The sequence below is a fragment of the Enoplosus armatus genome, chromosome 17, assembly GCF_043641665.1.
Source record: "Enoplosus armatus isolate fEnoArm2 chromosome 17, fEnoArm2.hap1, whole genome shotgun sequence".
Classification (NCBI taxonomy): domain Eukaryota; kingdom Metazoa; phylum Chordata; class Actinopteri; order Centrarchiformes; family Enoplosidae; genus Enoplosus; species Enoplosus armatus.
This window is the reverse complement of record NC_092196.1, coordinates 14,444,098-14,463,652: the sequence shown is the minus strand read 5'-3', so window position 1 is coordinate 14,463,652 and position 19,555 is coordinate 14,444,098. Positions and strand designations below refer to the sequence as shown.

At 42.4% G+C, this 19,555-nt stretch overlaps 1 protein-coding gene across 1 annotated transcript in view; it reads right to left on the bottom strand.

Moving 5' to 3' along the window:
* Positions 1–360: 360 nt before the first annotated feature.
* col5a3a (collagen, type V, alpha 3a) overlaps positions 361–19,555 on the bottom strand; it is a 43,447-nt gene continuing 24,252 nt past the window's right edge. Inside the window, exons 21-67 of the mRNA XM_070922452.1 lie at positions 19,089–19,142; positions 18,874–18,918; positions 18,543–18,596; positions 17,935–17,979; positions 17,521–17,574; positions 16,668–16,712; positions 16,230–16,283; positions 15,577–15,621; positions 15,371–15,424; positions 15,164–15,271; positions 14,617–14,670; positions 14,220–14,273; positions 14,052–14,096; positions 13,806–13,859; positions 13,421–13,465; positions 13,282–13,335; positions 13,091–13,144; positions 12,798–12,851; positions 12,571–12,678; positions 12,168–12,257; positions 11,935–11,988; positions 11,644–11,751; positions 11,226–11,333; positions 11,055–11,108; positions 10,798–10,851; positions 10,593–10,700; positions 10,429–10,482; positions 7,956–8,009; positions 6,306–6,359; positions 6,114–6,167; positions 5,896–6,003; positions 5,730–5,783; positions 5,587–5,640; positions 5,340–5,393; positions 5,173–5,226; positions 4,947–5,054; positions 4,740–4,793; positions 4,555–4,608; positions 4,363–4,470; positions 4,219–4,272; positions 3,202–3,237; positions 2,703–2,756; positions 2,311–2,602; positions 1,985–2,097; positions 1,780–1,848; positions 745–978; positions 361–507 (exon numbers count right to left, since the gene is read on the bottom strand). Of these exons, the coding sequence (XP_070778553.1) occupies positions 361–507; positions 745–978; positions 1,780–1,848; positions 1,985–2,097; positions 2,311–2,602; positions 2,703–2,756; positions 3,202–3,237; positions 4,219–4,272; positions 4,363–4,470; positions 4,555–4,608; positions 4,740–4,793; positions 4,947–5,054; positions 5,173–5,226; positions 5,340–5,393; positions 5,587–5,640; positions 5,730–5,783; positions 5,896–6,003; positions 6,114–6,167; positions 6,306–6,359; positions 7,956–8,009; positions 10,429–10,482; positions 10,593–10,700; positions 10,798–10,851; positions 11,055–11,108; positions 11,226–11,333; positions 11,644–11,751; positions 11,935–11,988; positions 12,168–12,257; positions 12,571–12,678; positions 12,798–12,851; positions 13,091–13,144; positions 13,282–13,335; positions 13,421–13,465; positions 13,806–13,859; positions 14,052–14,096; positions 14,220–14,273; positions 14,617–14,670; positions 15,164–15,271; positions 15,371–15,424; positions 15,577–15,621; positions 16,230–16,283; positions 16,668–16,712; positions 17,521–17,574; positions 17,935–17,979; positions 18,543–18,596; positions 18,874–18,918; positions 19,089–19,142 (3,519 nt within the window). The remainder of the gene's footprint in view (positions 508–744; positions 979–1,779; positions 1,849–1,984; positions 2,098–2,310; positions 2,603–2,702; positions 2,757–3,201; positions 3,238–4,218; positions 4,273–4,362; positions 4,471–4,554; positions 4,609–4,739; positions 4,794–4,946; positions 5,055–5,172; positions 5,227–5,339; positions 5,394–5,586; positions 5,641–5,729; positions 5,784–5,895; positions 6,004–6,113; positions 6,168–6,305; positions 6,360–7,955; positions 8,010–10,428; positions 10,483–10,592; positions 10,701–10,797; positions 10,852–11,054; positions 11,109–11,225; positions 11,334–11,643; positions 11,752–11,934; positions 11,989–12,167; positions 12,258–12,570; positions 12,679–12,797; positions 12,852–13,090; positions 13,145–13,281; positions 13,336–13,420; positions 13,466–13,805; positions 13,860–14,051; positions 14,097–14,219; positions 14,274–14,616; positions 14,671–15,163; positions 15,272–15,370; positions 15,425–15,576; positions 15,622–16,229; positions 16,284–16,667; positions 16,713–17,520; positions 17,575–17,934; positions 17,980–18,542; positions 18,597–18,873; positions 18,919–19,088; positions 19,143–19,555) is intronic.

The following is a 19,555-nucleotide window of genomic DNA, read 5'->3' as shown; positions in this document are numbered from 1 at the left end:
AGACACAGTCCTCATAATTTTAGAGGATCAATTACAGGACACTCAAACAGTGAGAGAAAAAGAAAACAAAAACACTTTAACACACAATTAAATATATCTAACTGGAATATTTCCCTTTTGTAAATGTGCTTTGTTCCCACTGTTGCATGTCCTCTTTCTTGCCATTCTTCCTATTGCTGTTAAGCCATAGAACATATTTCATTGGCTGTTGTAGAGCATTAAATAGTGTACCACAAACCCACCACATACAGGAACATAGTATAATAAATATTGCTTGGGGCAGCGGTAAAAGTCCAGTTTCTTTTACTGAAAACTTGCTGTGCAGGTCTTTTTTTTTGTTTGTTTGTTGTTGGCAAGATGTTAACCATTGAAGCATACTCGTCCAACTTGGAATCCAAACTTCTGGTTGTTGTTGCCAAAGTCTGCTGGAGCCACATCTATAATAGGGAGCAGCTCTGCCGAGGGGGAGTCAATCTCTAGAACAGTCCTTTCCTGACCTTTGCGGAACTGAAAGAGAGAAATTAAAGCCATTATTAGAATTTGCTTGGATTAATTCGACTAACTAGCTCTCCCCACTCTCTTGAATAAATCCCTATTCAAGTCAGTGATTTGATGGCTACCCACTTATTAAATCAAGTACCAGCTGACCACAGCAACACAATTGATAGACACGTTAGTTTCATTAAGGCTGATTCTCTTTTGTCCAACTACAGGTAGTCCCTTTTCCCTTGTCCCTGCACTGACCTGACATCCATCATGCACTGCATTGATGAAGGGGCTTTTGGCTTCTGTCAGCTCCTCGTCATTGCTGCCCCGGAAGCGGAGGGCACGCTGGTAGGAGCGGGAGGTGCTGTCAAACCAGCCTGCCGAGTTCTGGCAGGTGTAGGTGAAGCTCTGCTTGGCCGTGGCACTCAGTAGTTTCAGGAAGGTCAGCTGAACTACATGTACAGGGTTCCCATCCCTGTCATTGTAGGAGAACTGGATGACACAGATACATAGGCATTAGTATACACTGACAGTTTAAAACAGCATTACCCTTAAATGACACAAAATCCCACTGAATGAGAAAAAATACACAAAAACAGGTTTTCTCCCAAAGAGATGAAGCCACGGAAAAACACGTCTGAGCCTTTAATCTGTCAGACAAATATGAGTTCTAATTTTAATTCCATCAACGAAATTATAAATCTCCCATCTTGTGCTGAGGCGTTTACGTAAGCAAGGGTGAAAAAGTTACAGCAACTTCTGTTCAGAATCGGAGCAGACAGGGGAAGTAAAGTAGGAAGTAAGGAAATTAAGTAAAGAAAAAAAAGCAGACTCAAGAACTCAGTGTGAGAAAGTAAGTCAATTGCAATCGTGCTGGCAGCTGTGTGATTATCTGAGAGGGTTACGAGACCTCTGATCAGGTGCACATGAAAGGCCAGTGCTCTGAGCACGCTGCCTTGAATGCTAGTCAATGAGACAGAACTGCCAATGGCTTTGTGAGATTCATCCTGACTGCTGAAATCAACTGCTGGCGATATCAAATCAGCTCTCTCATCGCAGATGGTCTGATAAATGAATACCAAATTATACAATGTGCAGATTTACAAATAAACAAAAAGCCATGTGCACGTGGGTGGACACACACACATGCATGTCTACACACTTGCACCTCAATCATATGCATGAATATCACCCAAACACAACACAATTAGGATGAGTAATTTAGCTGGCATTTAGAGCCAGCAAGGTTTAATGGTAGGAGGTGAGGTGAGGTTTGATTTTGATTTTTTGTACCTGCTTGCCTTTCCTGTATTGGCTGTACCAGCTTCCTGGCTTCTCTTTGTTCCACGCTGCTAATTTCACCTAAACACACAGAAGGAGAGAGGGAGGACGTTGAATACAATTTTAGGCTCAAGGGATATAGGGAGTGATTTGTGCTCTGATGGATAATGATGAAGTCGGCTTTGTAAAGGCTGAGAGCATGAGACTGGAGACTTACCATCTCAATCCTCTTGTCAGGGTAGAGACATGTCTCTCCATCAGCTGTGAAGTTACAGTAGACCTTGATGGAGTCTCGGTGACAGCCCTGGTTAGGATCAATCCAGTAGTCTCCTACAAAGTGCACAGAGAAAGGACATCAATCAAACATCAGATGTTTGTATAATGAACACATCTAGGGTAACAAGATGATAACATGCAGCTGGTGAAATGATGCTTAAAAGGGGTGTATGTTAGAGGATGTGTGCGTATTTAAAATGTGTCAGTTCTTCCTGGACTAGTTTATCTTGAAATAGACATCAATGACGAAGCAAAGTCTTTGCTAACCATCTTTGTAGTCAGGTTGGACCATCATGAGCTCTTTGCAGGTCCGGGCAGGGCTCTCAAATGTACCCAGGGGCCTCCTCATCACCTCCACTTCTATTTTCATGGAAGAGAGGATGGCAAAGACTTCTTCCATTCCCTCAGCATCCTCCAGAGGCTGATCTCCCTGGAGGACCTCCATCTCCACATCTTCCTCCCTGGATGGGGCTGCTCCTCCTGCCCGATCAGAGTGTCTTCGTCTCTTCCTCCTGCCCTCTCTGATAGGCAGGGGCTGAACCATTGTTGCAGGCGGTCCCTGGACGTAGCACAGAGAAGTAAGCAACAGGTGAAAGGGAAACGAACAGAATAAAGCTGACACTGAGAAGGCCATGGTGTGAATCTTTGGCGGTACTCACTGGGGGTCCTGGGGAGCCAGCAGGGCCTGCATCTCCTCTGGGACCAATGATACCCTGGAGAATAGAAGAGGACAAAACTTTGTCTCACCTGGAACCTATCTGACACCACTTGGCTAAATCCCAGCTTTATCCAGGCAGATATTGCTGTTGCTTTACAGGATTATCCAGCTGTGTGCATCAGCACTCTGTGGTCAAAGCCTCGGCTCGCAAGACACACTATAGTGGTTTTCATAACATCACACACACCAGAACCAAATCCTATTAAAAAGGCCCAATGGAAAAATCACACACAAGACAAGCGTGGCTGTACAGCAGGCTTTTAGTTCCAAAGACATGCGGTAAACACAGTAGAGCATTATGATTATGAAGCATGGTACATTTAAGCCAACAAACACACTTTTTCTCTCCAGCCCAGCATATGTTCCCAGCAGCTGTTAACCAAGCAGAGGTGTGAGTACAGAAATGGCAATGTATAAATAAGACAGATTACTGGACTCACCGTTTCTCCCTTCGATCCTTTCTCACCAGCTGCACCCTAAGAGTGGAGACGAAAGGAGTAAATAAGCAGTAAAAGGATGAAAGCTAAACTGTCGAATTACTCAAGTAAGAACTGCAAAATAATTATCTGCAATTCACTGGAAAATGAGGCACGTGCTTAGTAACAGGGATGGTTATGGTCAAAATTATTACTTTCACAACTGAGAAACAATGAGTATAATAATGTAATATATAATATAATAATAGGACTTCTTATATGACCTTCAAGCACAGAGCAATGACTCTACTATCTAAAAGCCTTGTATTGTTTTATACCTGCAGAATCTTTGCAGGAGGATGGCTTAAAAGATGCACTCCTGACACAAATGACATTTACATCTGCTACGATGCAGCATAAGTATAAACTTCAGATGGGCAGTTCAATAATTACAATTTCAAAATATAGTCTGTTATATTATTAACAATTTTGATAAGCAGCTTCTACAGAAATTGGTTTCCAGACATAGGTTACCAAAATAAGCATAAACAGGTTTCAACACTCCACTGTAAGGAGAAAAAAAAGATGAGTTTTTATTTTTCACCCAAGGTAATAATGTACAATAATGTACACTTTTGATGCATCTCTTATTGCTTTGGGCTTAAAAGGTTTATCACAGCCCACCTTACATAAAAATGGTCCAAAAACAACATGGGCATTCTCAGTGCAACAAGCAGCAAGCCGTCAGTCTGTTGATGATTACTGCTTCTTGTTGTTGCATTCAAACTTGTTTAGAGGCGTATTTATGTCATTATAAAAAGTTATTTTATGCCATAGGATGGAAAACAACAGTAAATGAATAGGTTAATACATATATAAAAATTGTTCACTGAAAAAGTAGATATGAAAACATTCAGTATCTGCATGTTGTGACTGAGCAAATGTTTTGGGCCTAACACTCATGTATGGTAGCTGAGAACATAATCGTTTGTACATTGATCATAGAAAAGCATATATTTTTGTAACAACTATGTCACGTACCGACAGTCCAGGTGGTCCTAGTGGGCCATTGGGACCAGGTGGGCCGACCACACCCTAGATATAAGAACAAGCATATCTTGTTAGTGAACTGAACTTTCTTTGCGTAGAAGTGTTTCAGATGCACCATGTTGCAACCATATGTACCTCATCTCCTTTAGGCCCTTGTGTACCCTGGTTCCCGGGCAGGCCTCTGTCTCCCTTCTCACCATGTTCTCCTGGGGGGCCAATTAGACCGATCAACCCACCATGACCCTGCAGACAGAGACATGGTTCATCAACATTGCTTCCCAGGTTTTAGACTTGAGTGTTTTTCTTTGTGAAGGGCTAAACACTCACTTTATCTCCCTTCGTTCCAGGGTCTCCTTTCAATCCTGGAAGTCCTGGTGGCCCCTGTTAACAATGTCAGATGTATTAGTTGGCCAATGCTGTAGACTCTGTTTATGAAATATTTTTTGGTTGTGCTGGGTTTGCAAGTCCCCCTTCTCATTTGATAGGCTCCGATAACAATATAAGGATCTTACTATTGGTCCTGGTGGTCCAGTTTGACCTGGTGGCCCATTTAAGCCTTGCTCACCCTAGAAAATAATCACATGAATTATAGATCATCTTACAGTATGCTGAATCATTGATTAAACAAAAAAACAAACATTCTGATGATTGATGATTCTGATGACCATTTTAACACTGTCAGACTAATGTTAAAACACCATTTTACATTGTGTACTGACCGCGGGACCTGGGATGCCTCGAAGACCTTCTGGGCCAGACCTCCCTGGATGCCCTTGGGGTCCCACTGGGCCTGTCTTCCCCACTGGACCCTGGGTTCCTGTTGTCCCCTATAGAGCAGAGGGACAGACATAGATAGCAAGACATTAGGAGCAAAATAGATCAGAAAGAGTTTGTTGGAAGGCACCATACACAACCATAGAGTTCAGTGTCAGTCATTATCTTTACCTTGGCTCCCTTCATGCCTTGCTTCCCTTCTTTTCCTGCAGCACCTATATGACCCTGGGATTGAGAAAGATATTGCTGAGATGATGACAATAGCTGTTAACTTCAAACAAACACACATATCGCTACATAGACATGCATACACAACATATAAAATATGCTAAACTCACCCTCCGTCCAGGAGGTCCTGTAGGACCTGGCTCTCCAGAGGCTCCTGGCGGACCCTGCAGAGAACAGAAAAAGGACTGAAGTTAAAACAGAAACACATTCCCACCCAGTCACAAAAACACTGAGAAGAAAGCCCATCCATAATGATGAAGAAGCAAAACCTCAATGTATCACAGAGAATAAATACTTCAGCTAAGCATACAAGAGCTGCTAGTGTTGTCAACAAGTGAAAATAAAATCACTGCTTACTGCTTTGCCAGGTTCTCCATTGTCTCCTTTAGGCCCTGGTCCACCATCTACCCCCTGGATGAAAAATTGTCACATAGAAGAAATTACCCAACAATAAGTTAATGACAAATGAATGATAAAACAATAATAACAATAATACTCACATTGACGCCAGGTTCTCCAGGGGGTCCTGAATCTCCGGGGAATCCAATAGGGCCCTATGGGTAAAAACAGTGAGTTAAAAACCATCATATGCATGGCATGATATTAACAGACAGACTGACCTGACAACCACTGACAAGTCACTGATCCAGAGAGACAAAGACTCACAAGGTTGCCTTTGGGTCCGTCCTCCCCTGGTGTTCCTCTTGGTCCCGGAGGCCCAGCTGCACCGGGAGCGCCAGAGTCACCCTTCTCCCCCACATCGCCTTTAGCACCCTGGGACACCAGCATATGAAATGACAATCAATGAAAGGGCGAGGAGAGACAACGAAGAAAGGACAAGGTTGAGCAAGACAGGAAGGAGAGATGGAGGCAACGTGACTCACACTAATGCCCGGCACTCCGACTGACCCAGGGTCTCCAGCTTCTCCGTCCTCACCCTGATGGAGAAGGAGCATTCAGTGAAATTGAAACACACCACACACACACTGGCGCACAAGCCCACACACATAAACCACCACCATTCTACTGTATGTGCACAGGCACACGCTGTGTAGTTGCTAATGGGAAATGCTGACCTTCTCTCCAACAAGTCCAGGCTGACCAACTCCACCAAGTATTCCAGAAGGGCCCTGTGGCAGGAGGAGAGAACAGTTTGAACAAAAATATCATAAAACAAGGGCAAGTTTGAAATATTCATTTGATTTTTGAAAATCAAGCTGTTGATGCAGTATTCTTTTAGGAGTTTGTCAGCACTTCTGCTTACAGAATGCTGAAACTGGAACAAAATTATCACAACACAAAAATATTGAGTGTCAGGTTTTCTATGTGGATAGTGTCTGAGTCACACAGTAGGGTGGATGCTATTTCCCCTCTCTCAATCAGTTTGTTTGTTTGTTTGTTTGTGCATGTGGGTTAGTGTGCACGCATGTATGTCAGAGTATTGTGCTTTGCGTCTTGAGACGGACCCAGTAAAAGCATGTCTTCGGTAGAGTGCACAAACATGAGAGCTGAGTACCGCCACGCACTACTACTGAGCTCCTGCTGTCAACTGCTTTCATCACATGCCATCCCTACGCTTTTCGCTCTTTTCCACTATTCCTGTATCAATCCATTTCTGAATCCCACCATCTCTGCACCGCTGTATTTTCATGCTTCCTGTGATGAAGCTCTAGCGTGGCTCACACAGATTTCTGCAGCTCACTGCTGAATAATTGACCGTTGTGAGAGGCTGTAGAGAGAAGGCCATTACTAGAGGTAAATATAACTGCCTCTCAGGGATGATAGTCTAATACTTCTTAATCATTCATAAAGCAGTAAATATAACTCTCTCCCTGGGATTATATCCTAATACTATTTAATAATTCAAGTTTCAAAAGCAGTAGAGGGTCTGTGGCAGGAAGCGTTCAAATGAAGACTGTATATGAAGAGACGAGCGGCTGGAAAATATAAAGTATCTGTGGTACGTGAGGATGAGCTACTGTTCAGTTTGAAATTTAGATAATACTGTGTATTGAAAAGTCTTCTTGATGCCAAAGCTGACACACCATCACGTTTTATTTATGACTCACAAAGGCATGCAGCTACCATCACTTGAAAATATAGTATAAGTCCAATATCCGCAGAGGGTGTGTGTGATTTTAAAATTGCATTTCTGAAAAGCAGATTTTTGGAAAACTTTTAAAATACACAAATTAAATTAACAAAAGTAATGATTTAGCCTCAAAGATACAATTCAAAAACAACAAAGCAAGAACAAATATTTTCACACCTCAATGAATTATCTTAAAGGCAGAAATGATGAAAAATGATCTACATTTATTCATTATGAGAGGACAATTAGACTATGTGGTAATGCTGATTAGCATTACCAAATTAAATGGACCGTGCTGGTGCATTTATTGTTTGAACTAATTTAGCACTGATTTTTACCATCTTTGTATATTGATTTGAAATGTTTTTGCTGGGAATAATGTTTTGAGCATGATATAAAGGAATATTTACAAGTGTGTTATGAAGATGGATGAACAGCTTGTTGATATAAACTGCAATTGTGCCCCACAGGGAAATTCTCCTTTTACTTACTCCAGAGTATTTATGTGTATAGAGTGTTTGCTTTATTCCTCCCTCAATGGGACTGTCTCTGTAATATATTACTATAGTCATGCATTCATACACAAATGTAATTAAAAAACGAAAGAAAGAAAAAAAGTCATGCTGCGCTTTACCTCTCCACCAATAGGACCCTGAGGGCCTCGTGGGCCATGCTGTCCTGGAGGCCCCTGTGGAGAGAGAAATGTAATGTTTTTATTAGGATCTCAGCGTAGACAATATGGAAATCAATAAAACACACACAGAAATACAAACTGAATGTGAGCTAGGGGTTGGCTGGTGCCTCCTAAATTAAATGAGAGTTAGAAGTCAGCCCATGGTGGATTGCTTATGCAATGGCCCCAGTATCTATGATCATTATCGCAGTGACATGATGAAGACGTCCAGACAGGTCATTACCCTCGATATGACACAGGCTCTGATTCCGCCCCCCCCACCCTCGCCTCTCTTATTCTCTCTTATTAATAAGAAACCTCTAGCCTGTGATGTGCAAGACCATATTCTCTCAGCCTAAGTGACGGCATGTGATGTGACTCTTCTGTGCAGCTCAAGAGAACGGCAAGCAATTAATCCTAACTGTGCTCGGCTTCAGTTTCAGTTGAGTTGATGTTGAGCTGCGCTCTGAATCACTCTGAAGTCTTGGAGGGAGCCTTGTGTTGTAAAGACACTCAGACAGAAAGACAGACAATCTGCCCGGAGAGAGACTGTGTGGGACTAGAGGAAACACATATCCTTCTGGCAGAGAGATACTTGAGCATTAGAGGGGAGAATTCTGTGATCCGCAACGCTCACACATGAATAAAACTTCCCCACTGAGTCTTCAGCATCTCTCCTCTCCTCTCTTTTTCCCTCTCTCTTTTGTTTTGGTTTCTGATACATTCCCTCCCTAATCTGGCTGTGGAGAAGAGGGGCTATAGAGAATCTTGTTGAGCGTGTGTTCATGGTTGACAGCGTTGTGAGATGACTGTCACAAAGGAGGATGCTCATTAGACAGCCAAGGCAGAGGCTAATCTGATTAGCAGCTGTCACACCGTCTTCCTGCTCACAATCAGCGCCCCGCCTCTTCCTTCCACTCCATTGCTCCACTGCCTCCTTTCTGTCTCTCTCTCTCTCTCTTTTAATCTTTTGCTTCCTTTCACATACAGGACCACCTCTTCATTCTCTGGGCTTGTCTTTCTTGCACATGAAGTCATGGTCTATTTCTTCATTCACACTCAGCCTTGAAGATCCATCACACATTGAAAAGATGCGTTGAGGTTGTTATAGGCTTAAAGGGCTTTCTTTCTTTCTACCATCATTATCATGGATATCATTTTAAGGTAGCAGAAAGATGTATGCAACGCCAACAAACATACAGTAGAGATATGAGGAACAGAATTAAGAGAGCCATTGACTGGAGAGTGTTTTTTAACCTAAGACTGCATTTTTTCATAGCCAGCATAAAACCACAGTATATGTTATATGCCATAGTAATATGGTTGAATAGTTTGCATAAAGTTAACTGCTAGGGACAACTGCTTAGCAGAGCTAATATGGGATGTTTATTGCTGTGACTAACACTTTAAACTCATTGTTCTGCATTATTCAGTTGTTATGATTATGACATGATTGTGTTATGTCTCTATTTCATGAATTATAACTTTAATAAAGGCTGCATTAAATTTAGGTGTGTCATTTCCAGGGTCCTGACATTGTGCATGCTGGCTCACTGGCATGGCTTACTAGGATAATTATCTGGGGCAGAACCATCATCAACAACATCAAAACCATGACTGGCTTTACCCTAAAGATCAGTCAAAACCTCTGTACAACTAGAGTCTAAATGACATTGAGACTAAAAGAGGACAAGAACAAATTGAGCCCCACTCAAGACCACTGCCTGTAGTCGGGCGGTGAACTTTAACGATTATCGGCAGGGGAAAAGGTTGATTCACGAGTTTGACACACAGCAGTAGAATTAGCAAGGCTGGCGCTAACAAACTAAATAGATGGCACTAATTAAAGTTTTTAAGCACTGTGGTGGGTTGTCTTTGTGTACCAGCTATAGTTCATAGACTGCTGATATGTATGAGATACATTCTAATACAGTGGGATTGCATTAAAATGTTTATCTACTGACAGTAACTGGCTGTCGCTCTCATAGCTAACTCTGTTATTTGTGCTGCATTATCTACAGGTATCATAGTATCATAGGGGGTATCATAGTAATATTGGTGTAAGTGCTACATGTCAAACCATAAACAGAAATGTAAATCTACAGTTTTTGCAGAAGCTCTGCATTATACCCTACATATACAAATAATTTAAATGAATGCATGCATATGTTTCATCTTCAAACTGCTTTTGATCCTGGGGAGAAAATGAAGAAAAGTGGACAAAGTGGAGAGACCTATTCAAAAGTGTTTGGAAAGTGAGAAAAAGTCAAGTCGATATCCAATATCAGACGAGACCAAGACAAGTCAAAGTCATAATAATCATGAAGCAAAGTGTTGAAAGTGGTGTTGAGAACAGACTTGAGACTGATACTGGACCATAGCAGTGGACTTGAGATGACTATTGTATGTGCTGGGATTGCTGAGCAGTACTTACCATTGAGCCAACATGCCCACTCTCTCCTTTCTCCCCTGGTGGTCCTGGCATTCCCTACAAATGCAGATATAATGATCAACGCAGTCTCAGGCATGGAATGGAAACAGATATAAACTAAAGTATAAATGTGAAATCAGAGATGAGCCGATGGAAGTCATTTTTACCTGTAGTCCAGAAGGACCAGATGCCCCCTTAAAGCCTCTGGATCCTTCATCTCCTTTCGCCCCGTTCATTCCCTGCTGCCCACGAGGACCTGGCTCACCATCTGCACCCTGAAATGTACAGCAGTGTTAACACTGCTCAACCTAAACCAACATATTATACAATGATATGTTTTTATAGGCTGCATTCTGAGTTTTCGTAACATACTGGCAGTCCTGGCTGGCCCACAGGTCCTTGACTTCCAAAAGGTCCTGGGGGTCCCTAAAAAAGCAGAAGGACAGTAATACAGGGAAGACATGACATGATTAAAACCATCTGCTCATTCCAGACGATGCTCTGTCCAGGCAAACAGTTATTACAATGAATTGCCCCAAACCAACTGTAAGCCAGGTTGTCCTCTACCTCCTGGTGATGCAAGGTGATGATGTGATGTTTCGAACTATTCACATAAAATTCATACTCACAGATTCTCCTTTGTCTCCTTTGCTGCCCTTCTGGCCTGGTCCTCCTGTTTCTCCCTATGGAGACAAATACATACATGACCACAAACATGTACATACAAACAATTAAGTCCAATTATCAGCAAGAACTTTACAGCAGTACTGCAGTCCATGTTGGCTGTCCAATATAACTACCTTGTCTCCGTCTTCTCCTGGAGGCCCAGGAGGTCCCGCAGCCCCTGGCAGCCCTACAGGTCCCAGTTCCCCGTCATGCCCAGCTGGCCCCACAGGCCCCTTCTCTCCCTAGGGAACAGATGGGAAAACAACACACATCAAGCAAATGCAACAATACTTATTATCCTCATAAAGCAGCATGACACATTGATTAATGTATCATACCAGGAAGGAAACTCACACCCAAGAAAGCAGGCTTGATCACATTCATATTTTCTCCCTCTCTCTCCTTTACCTCCTCCTGCTCTCTGTCTCATAATGACACATTCCAAAGCGAGAGCACATGTTGTTTATTACCCAATGGTGGGAGGTGATGATACAGTATGTGCTAATGGACATTGTTACTAAGAAACAAAATTATCAATGTTCCAACTATTACCGGCTCGCCTTTCTCGCCCATCGGCCCAGCAGGACCCACACCGCCGGGCCGTCCCGGCTGGCCAATAGCACCAGCCGGCCCAGCGGGGCCCCTCTCTCCAGTGGCACCCTGGAAATAAGAGGAGATAGAGAGGTGAGGTGACACATGAGTCACTCTTTGATTTAATGTGGTGGTCACGATCACTGGTCACCATGGAAACAGCGTCCTGCTTCATATGTCCTAGTATTCTATATAACATAGAAGATGAATAGAGAGCAGGGTTGGGATGGGAACGAACAAAATCAGACTTACAATAGATCCTGCAACACCAGGTAGGCCCTCTCCTCCCTTCAGACCTGCAGGACCCTGGAGAGACACAGGCATACACATCCTTCACAATCAAGCGACAACCAGTAAATGGACAAAAAGTAAATGGCACGCTGTAAGTTCAATTGTGATCTCATTGCAAGCTGCACATTTCAAGAGAATCTGATGTTGACATTGAGTGAAAGTGAGGATATGAGATTTCTGGAATTTTGCGTTACCATTGCACCAGGGGTCCCTCTGCTCCCTCTGAAGCCTTGGAGCCCAGCAGGGCCACTTTTCCCTGAGGCTCCTGGTGGACCTGGGTCTCCCTGGAAACCACACATACACACATATGTGATTAGATATAAGGCAAGTAGCCAGCAGACAGCAGGCCCTTATGCAGTCATAAATCACATCAACCAGCAAGTCACACCAAGACAGAACATTTATCTTTTATGAGCCATAATACATTCAACACCGCGAGGTTTCCTCTGTTATTTATTAGCAAATTAGAGGATAGGATGAGACCCAGGAGATATTCAGGCAGTGCTGAGAGAGTCCTTGGGCTTTATCTAATATAACAGTAATAAGGTGATGCTGGTAAGTGATTATGAACCTGACATTATGATGAAAACCACTCACCTTAGCACCCTCCTTTCCGGCAGCTCCCGGTAAACCATGCTCACCCGGTGGTCCTGGTGAACCTGGATGACCTCTATCTCCAGTTGGCCCTGTCTCACCAGATTTTCCCTGAAAACAACCAATTTAGACAACACACATCACATAACAGTTATTTAAATTCATGCTATCTAAAATAAACCTCTGTTTGCTTAGGAATCATACTATATACCATTATCTGATCCTCTTACCTGTGGTCCAACAACTCCTGGGGGGCCAGGAGGTCCATTCTTGCCTTGGAAGCCCTGAAGAATAAGACAAGTAAGTCTGGTGACCTTCAGTTATGTAGTTATTCTATATAGGCCTCTCAGCTTGCACTCTGGCTTCAGTAATTCAGTGCTGATGTCATAGCTTTCCATTTGTTTGCTGTGTTGATCACGTTGACTCTCAACTCTCTGTTAATTTAATGCTGGGGTGTGCACCTCATAATGGCAAAATATTATATACCAAATATGTAGCTTTATTGACATTAAAGGTGACTTACTGGTTCCCCTCTCTGGCCTGGATGACCTGGTAATCCATCTTTTCCAGGTGGACCCTGAAAGGGGAGCATTTTCTTGCATCATTGTAATGAACTGTCCATGACCAAATGTGAGCATAAATGTGGGATGAGGTAAAAATGAGTAACATTAAATCACAGGGCACACACTATACAGTACAACATAGCCCACTCACATTAGGCCCCCTAGGTCCTGGTTCGCCATGTCTCCCCTGTGGTCCTTGGGGACCCTATAAAATAATAATACAGATTATCAAAACTCTGTCTCAAACCCCAGATTGAATTTTCCGGTGCTGTGATGCCAAGATTGATTACCTGTTCTCCTGGGGATCCTGAAGGACCATCTTGTCCAGCAGAACCCTACCAGGTGGACAAGGCAGATGACAAATTAAAACACAGTTTCTGTATGAAAACATGAGCCACTCCAACATTTTTAGTTTTCTGCCCGCTAAACAAATGTTTAGCTTTCCCAAGATGCTCTTTGAGGGTGAGAGTGTAAACTGAAGCATCCCCTGCCAGACTGAAGCTCCTCACTGCACCAGATGGCCTGTCATCTAGAAGTACAGCAACAACCAAATCCAACTCAGTTGGCGCACTCATTCATACTTTATGAGACGGCCAGGTGTGTGTTTATGTGTGTAACTGTATGTGCATATGTTTATGTCAGGGTGTGTATGTGTGTCTGTCTGTCTAAGCTCACCTTTTCTCCAGGCTTTCCAGTGGGCCCCTTTGCTCCTCTTCCTCCCCGGGCTCCCTATTGGAAAACAAACAACAGTCTGATTAGCACATGCATAACTCATCTGGAGGTTGAAGATAAACGTCTGGTGATGTAACAGTGTGCCTCCCCCAAGTTGTGGTAAACTGATGGTATCTAATTAGAGCAAATACAGCTTTATATATCGAGAAAAACATTGTGTATAGGCATGGCACCTATAGCTGTACTCACATTAGGACCTCTTTGGCCCCCAGCCCCTGGCTGACCAGCTGGACCCTGCATTGTAGAGGTTAACAATTATTCACAACATAATTTCACAATATCTCCTCCACAGAAAAGTTTACATATTCTGAAGCAGTCAGAATGTGATGTGGATTAAAATGTCACCACAGTCCTCACCCTTCGTCCTTTCTCTCCCGGGACCCCGGCCACACCAGGGAAGCCAAGTGATCCCTGGAGAAACATGTAGAGGTTAATCAGCCTCAGCCTTCCATTTATCACACATCACCCCCAATGTCTCATTAACGTATAATTAACTACTGTATCAAATTAAAGCAAATCTAATCCATGAGCCCAACACAGCCTTAAATACACCATTCATCAACATGTAATGAATTGATGTCACTAATGAACTATTAATAAAATAGCCTTTTTTTAATAAGCCATTTATCATCCTTTATTTTTAATCAGACAGGAAACAGTCCAGCCAAAGACACACATCTTGCTGGTTAAAGCTCTGATAAAGGAACCAAGAGACATATTATCTGATCATAACAGCTCATCAATGCTAAATCACCTTAGAACCTTGTCTTCCTGGGTATCCCGGCAATCCAGGCACGCCAAGTTTACCCTGCAGAGAGACGGGCAAAATAAGAGGCGAGGAAGAAATAAAGCAGACAAATATCAAAAAGAAAAGTGCATGGAAGCCGTGTCATTAAGATTTTTATGACATACTGCTGACTATGCATGTAGCAATACAGCAGGATGTCTCTAAATGAATGCATATAATGACGACAGAAAGATTAAATGCTTAAACATGCATTCTGGCTCACTGGAAGTTTTGCCATAGGAATGGGCTATAACCAGATGTAATAAATGTGAGGGCATTAAAATCCATATGTTCAGTATTTCAGTGATTTTCAGACACTCATTTTATAAGAAAGTTTTGTCAAAACTGAGCTAAAGAAATGTAAGTGTACTATCTGTTACAATGGCTGTAGCTGCATAATGAAGGTTTAGATAAGAATTTTCTTTTAATTTTGCAGCCTATTTGATCTCCCTATCCCCCTCTTTTGTGTCCTAACCTTGTTTTGTAATGTAAATGTCATCTTTTAAAAATGTACCTTCTCGCCAGCTGTCCCGGAAGCTCCTAGATCTCCCATTGGTCCGGCTTGGCCCTTTAGCCCCTCTGGTCCATCCTCTCCCCGAGCACCAAGGACTCCGTTATCACCCTAAAGTCAAGAATGAGAGTGAAAGGGAAGTGACAATTTTATCTCCACTAGAGAGTAGACTAGAGAATAACTGACAGAAAATGATCCTGAGGCTCTCACCCTGTCTCCCTTGATGCCCATGTCACCTTTGAACCCAGGGAAGCCATCTTCTCCCTATGATGCATTGAGGAGAGGAGGTGTCTAATGAAAGCTCTCTTGATGATAAATGGCATCATTATATTGCAATTCGTCAAGTGTCCTTCCGGTCACAATCCACAATTTGACAACAAGCAAGAGAATAAAGACTCACTATCTGTTTCACTCACCTTCTCTCCTTTGCTCCCCTTTAGACCCCTAACTCCATCTGCTCCCTGTAAAAGTGAGAAAAACATTTAATTTAACAAGACCCTGGCATCACTACCTAGTCTTAAGAAAAGACTCTGCACAGCACATAGAAAAATCACTGGTTGCCTGTATTTCCGGAAATACCCAGTCTTAAAACACTGAAATGATTTATAAGTGTGTATTGATTTTCTCTTGACCTAACATTGCTCTATTATTGAGCAGCTATTGACCTTACACTCATTTTATACTAATGATTGTTTCCCCTCAGGGAACCAGATAAAGTACCAGACGTGTAAATGTGACAAAAACAAACACCAAGCAGAATTCCTTCACTTTTCCTTTACTTTTATTCCTCAATTACAAAAAGCACACTCAGTAAAAAATGGACTGTTCCATACCTACGCACACAGCTCTGCTCTATCTGACAGACATTTCCCTCAATCCGTCAAATGTTCCTCACTCACTTAGCAGTCCCCTTGAGAACCGAGGTGCTTTCCCTCCACCTGTCACCCGTCAGTCATAGACTCAAACAGCTTGTCCGCCACAGGTAGATATACACGCAGAATGAAATGTGCGAGGGAACAAATATCTCAGTGGACATTACACCTGAGATCATGAAGCATTTATGTCTCACCTTGACTCCACGGGTCCCTGGGTATCCAACAGGCCCCTGAGCACCTGGTAAACCCTACACACACACACACACAAAAAGAACAACAGTGTTCTTCAGTGTTCTTCAGCCAGCACAAACGCATTTCTCTGACCAGATATGAATAAGCATTGCACTCAGTTACCGTGTCCTGCCCTTTATTGTCAATATGCATTTTCAAACAGAAAAAGTGGATGATGCTGATGAGTGCACGCTGCTGACTCTTAATGAGCTAATGTTCTTACAATAAAGATGATGACATTGTGGGAACACAATGATTGTAATGATGAGCGTGAGCAATATTATAACCTAATGTGAGTGAGTGCACAGTTACAATAGATTGCGAGAAACAGCATGATATTGCTCTTTTAATATCTTGCTATGACACTACAGTAGACAAGTCTCAGATATACAGTTACCCACTTGGATGCCTTTCTCTCCCGCGGGGCCCTCTCTTCCTGGGTGACCCTAAAACAGGAAATCAGGAGACAGATTGACTTCGCACTGCTGCAAATACATCATTATTGTATCACTACCTCATGGATATTTCTGAATGCAACTAACCAATGAAAAAGAGGAAACAACAGCGGCACTGAGAGAGAAGCGCCATAAAAATATCATTGTGTGTCACAAAGCTTTGCAGAACAATACAAGGAGCATTAACTTGATTTTTCATTCTTTTCTAAATGTCATATTGCTTTGGATCAATTCCAGAAATTCCTCCTGTGTCCCACAGAAAGGTAGGTGATTTTATTATTCCTTTATCCTCATGGCTACTTTAGAATAACTAAGTTCTGGGTTGTATACATGTTCATATAAACATGTGTATATATACAAAATTTTGGTTTGGTTGTATTCATTGTTATTGTATAGCTTTTTGTGAGCTTTTATTTGGAAAATTCTACTACTGGAGGTCCTATACTGTAAAGGCTGGCCGTCTTCTGACTTCTGTCATTATGTGGGGTATATATATGTTTTTGCTTGTATATAGTTTTGTATGTCTGTATGTTTTTACCCATTCTGTAAAAAAAAGTAAACAAAAGAAAAACTGATGAACAACCTGTGCCAAAATGCATTGCTTGAATGAAGACTCTGCTAGTAAATCAGTTGATGTTGCATTTCACATTCAGCAGTTGACTGATGAAGTAGCAGCAGTCCATGCTGTATTTATATGTACATAGATACTTGATATGCAAAGGTATGCATCGATACATGTTTGTTTATGTGTGTTTGTGCTTATGCATGCATTTATGTATTTGTGTCTGTGTGTACTTACAGGAGGGCCATCAATGCCTGGTAGTCCCTGCATGCCTTGTTTCCCCAGGGGACCCTGTATGTGACAGAGACAGGTATGAATGCTGGAGTTTAGCTTCAGATATGATATAGCACCCTAACTTCCCACTTTGCCACTCCCCTACCAAACATATTGTGTTTATGACTAAGTGCACTTTTTATTTCTTTTATCAGTCTAGCTTCATGATGTGCACCGGCCAAGGCTGTCCGCAGTGTCTGTTATGCCTGTGTGTTTCTTGTGTATTGATTTCCTGTCTAGCCCTGTCTTGTCTGAATGGGAGCCAGAAGTGTTTCGGTCGTACTCTCCAGCTCAACTGACCTCCCCTGGATATGTGATGACAGGGGTCACAAGGTTGCAGCTTTAATTCTGAAATTAAGTGAGAGACATGCTACCTACCTTCTCTCCTGGCAGTCCAATGGGACCCTGAGGACCAGGCAAGCCCTGGACCAGAACAAAGCATCAATCAGGTTAAGTGTCACAAGACTAGGAGAAAGCTGGGAGTTGAGGTTCTGCTCGAGTTTGTGCGTGTGTGCATATGGTATGTGTGTATGTAAGAGTCATGAACAGTCTGTGTGGGTGTTCTTGTGTGAGGTGGAGGGTTGGATGGATTATGATTAAATCTTCTTTATATGACTGTTATGCCTCTGACGACATTTTAAAATTTAATTTTGTTGCTGTGGGGTGAAAACCTTATATGTCCAAAAACATTATTTTCATGAGGTAATAAAAACAGCCTTGTATTCTGCACACATTTTAGTGTCATGCAATTGGATTGTGAAAAGGTTTTATATGCCCAAAAGTAAAAACACACAAATCAGCAGTTTTTATGCCACAAAAACTGAAAAAATAGATAAAATGTCTGTGTGAGAGAGAGCCAAACTGTTTATGTAAGTGGTTGTGTATATTTGAAGCTTGTCTACATGACTTGAATAAATGTATAGGATGTGTAATGAGTGGAATATCTCTCACAGCGACAGGACAGTGTTTTTGTGTTGGTACAGTACCTGTACTCCTGGATTTCCTTGTTGACCTGGGGGCCCTATCTCTCCAGGTGGGCCCTGACAGCAAGAAACACTGGTAGTCACACACTCTGCCTCCACATGATCTTTGTCATAAGCTCATCGTCACATGACTGGTTAACAGGTTCATTAGAAGGCCACACTAAGCCCCTCCGGCTGATGTTTCTGTAGCTGAGATCACTTTAAAAAAGCTGTTACCCACATACTAATTCATACATACATACATAACTATTCACACATACATTAAAGTCATTAACGGCATATAACGGCAGTTATGGGGATTAAATAACGTGTTTATGAGGGTAGCAGAACTGACCAGGTTGCCCTTTGACCCTTGTACTCCATCGTTTCCACTGATACCCTGACAAAAATGCACACACACAATAATGTCAGGAAATAATGGATGAAATGCCAAACTTTGAACAAAAAGTTCAAAAACTCATATTGATGATTCCATGAACTAGAGGACATTTTATAGAGTTGAAGGGACTGTATAGTTCTGATTCTGTAATCAAGGCAATGTTGACTTACAGGTTGGCCAGGTGGGCCAGGTGGCCCTCTTGGTCCAACAAGACCCCGAGAACCCTGGAGACAAAACACAGCAAATAGTCAGCATCTAACCTGCATTCATGATGAGATGGAGTGAGTGTGGAATACTAAATCATAAATGGGAGGGAGAGAGAGGGTGAAAACAGGGAGAGACAGATAATATATTTTAGTGTGTGTGTGTGCACATCTGGTTTTGTATGTGGTAGTCTGCGCTAGCCTGTGTTTGCGCGAGAATGTTTGTGCGCTCTGTTTTTGTCAGCCTCCCTCTTTGTAGGCTGGCCAAGCCACCTGTTCCAAAGCCACATCTGTGATCTCCTGGGAAGTGATTGATATGGAAATATAATCATTCAGGCCAGGATTTTATCTCTTCCCTCTCCGACTCTCTCTCTTTCCTCTTTCCATCTCTCTTATCTATTCCACCACCAACCAAATTTCTGTCTCGCGTTTGT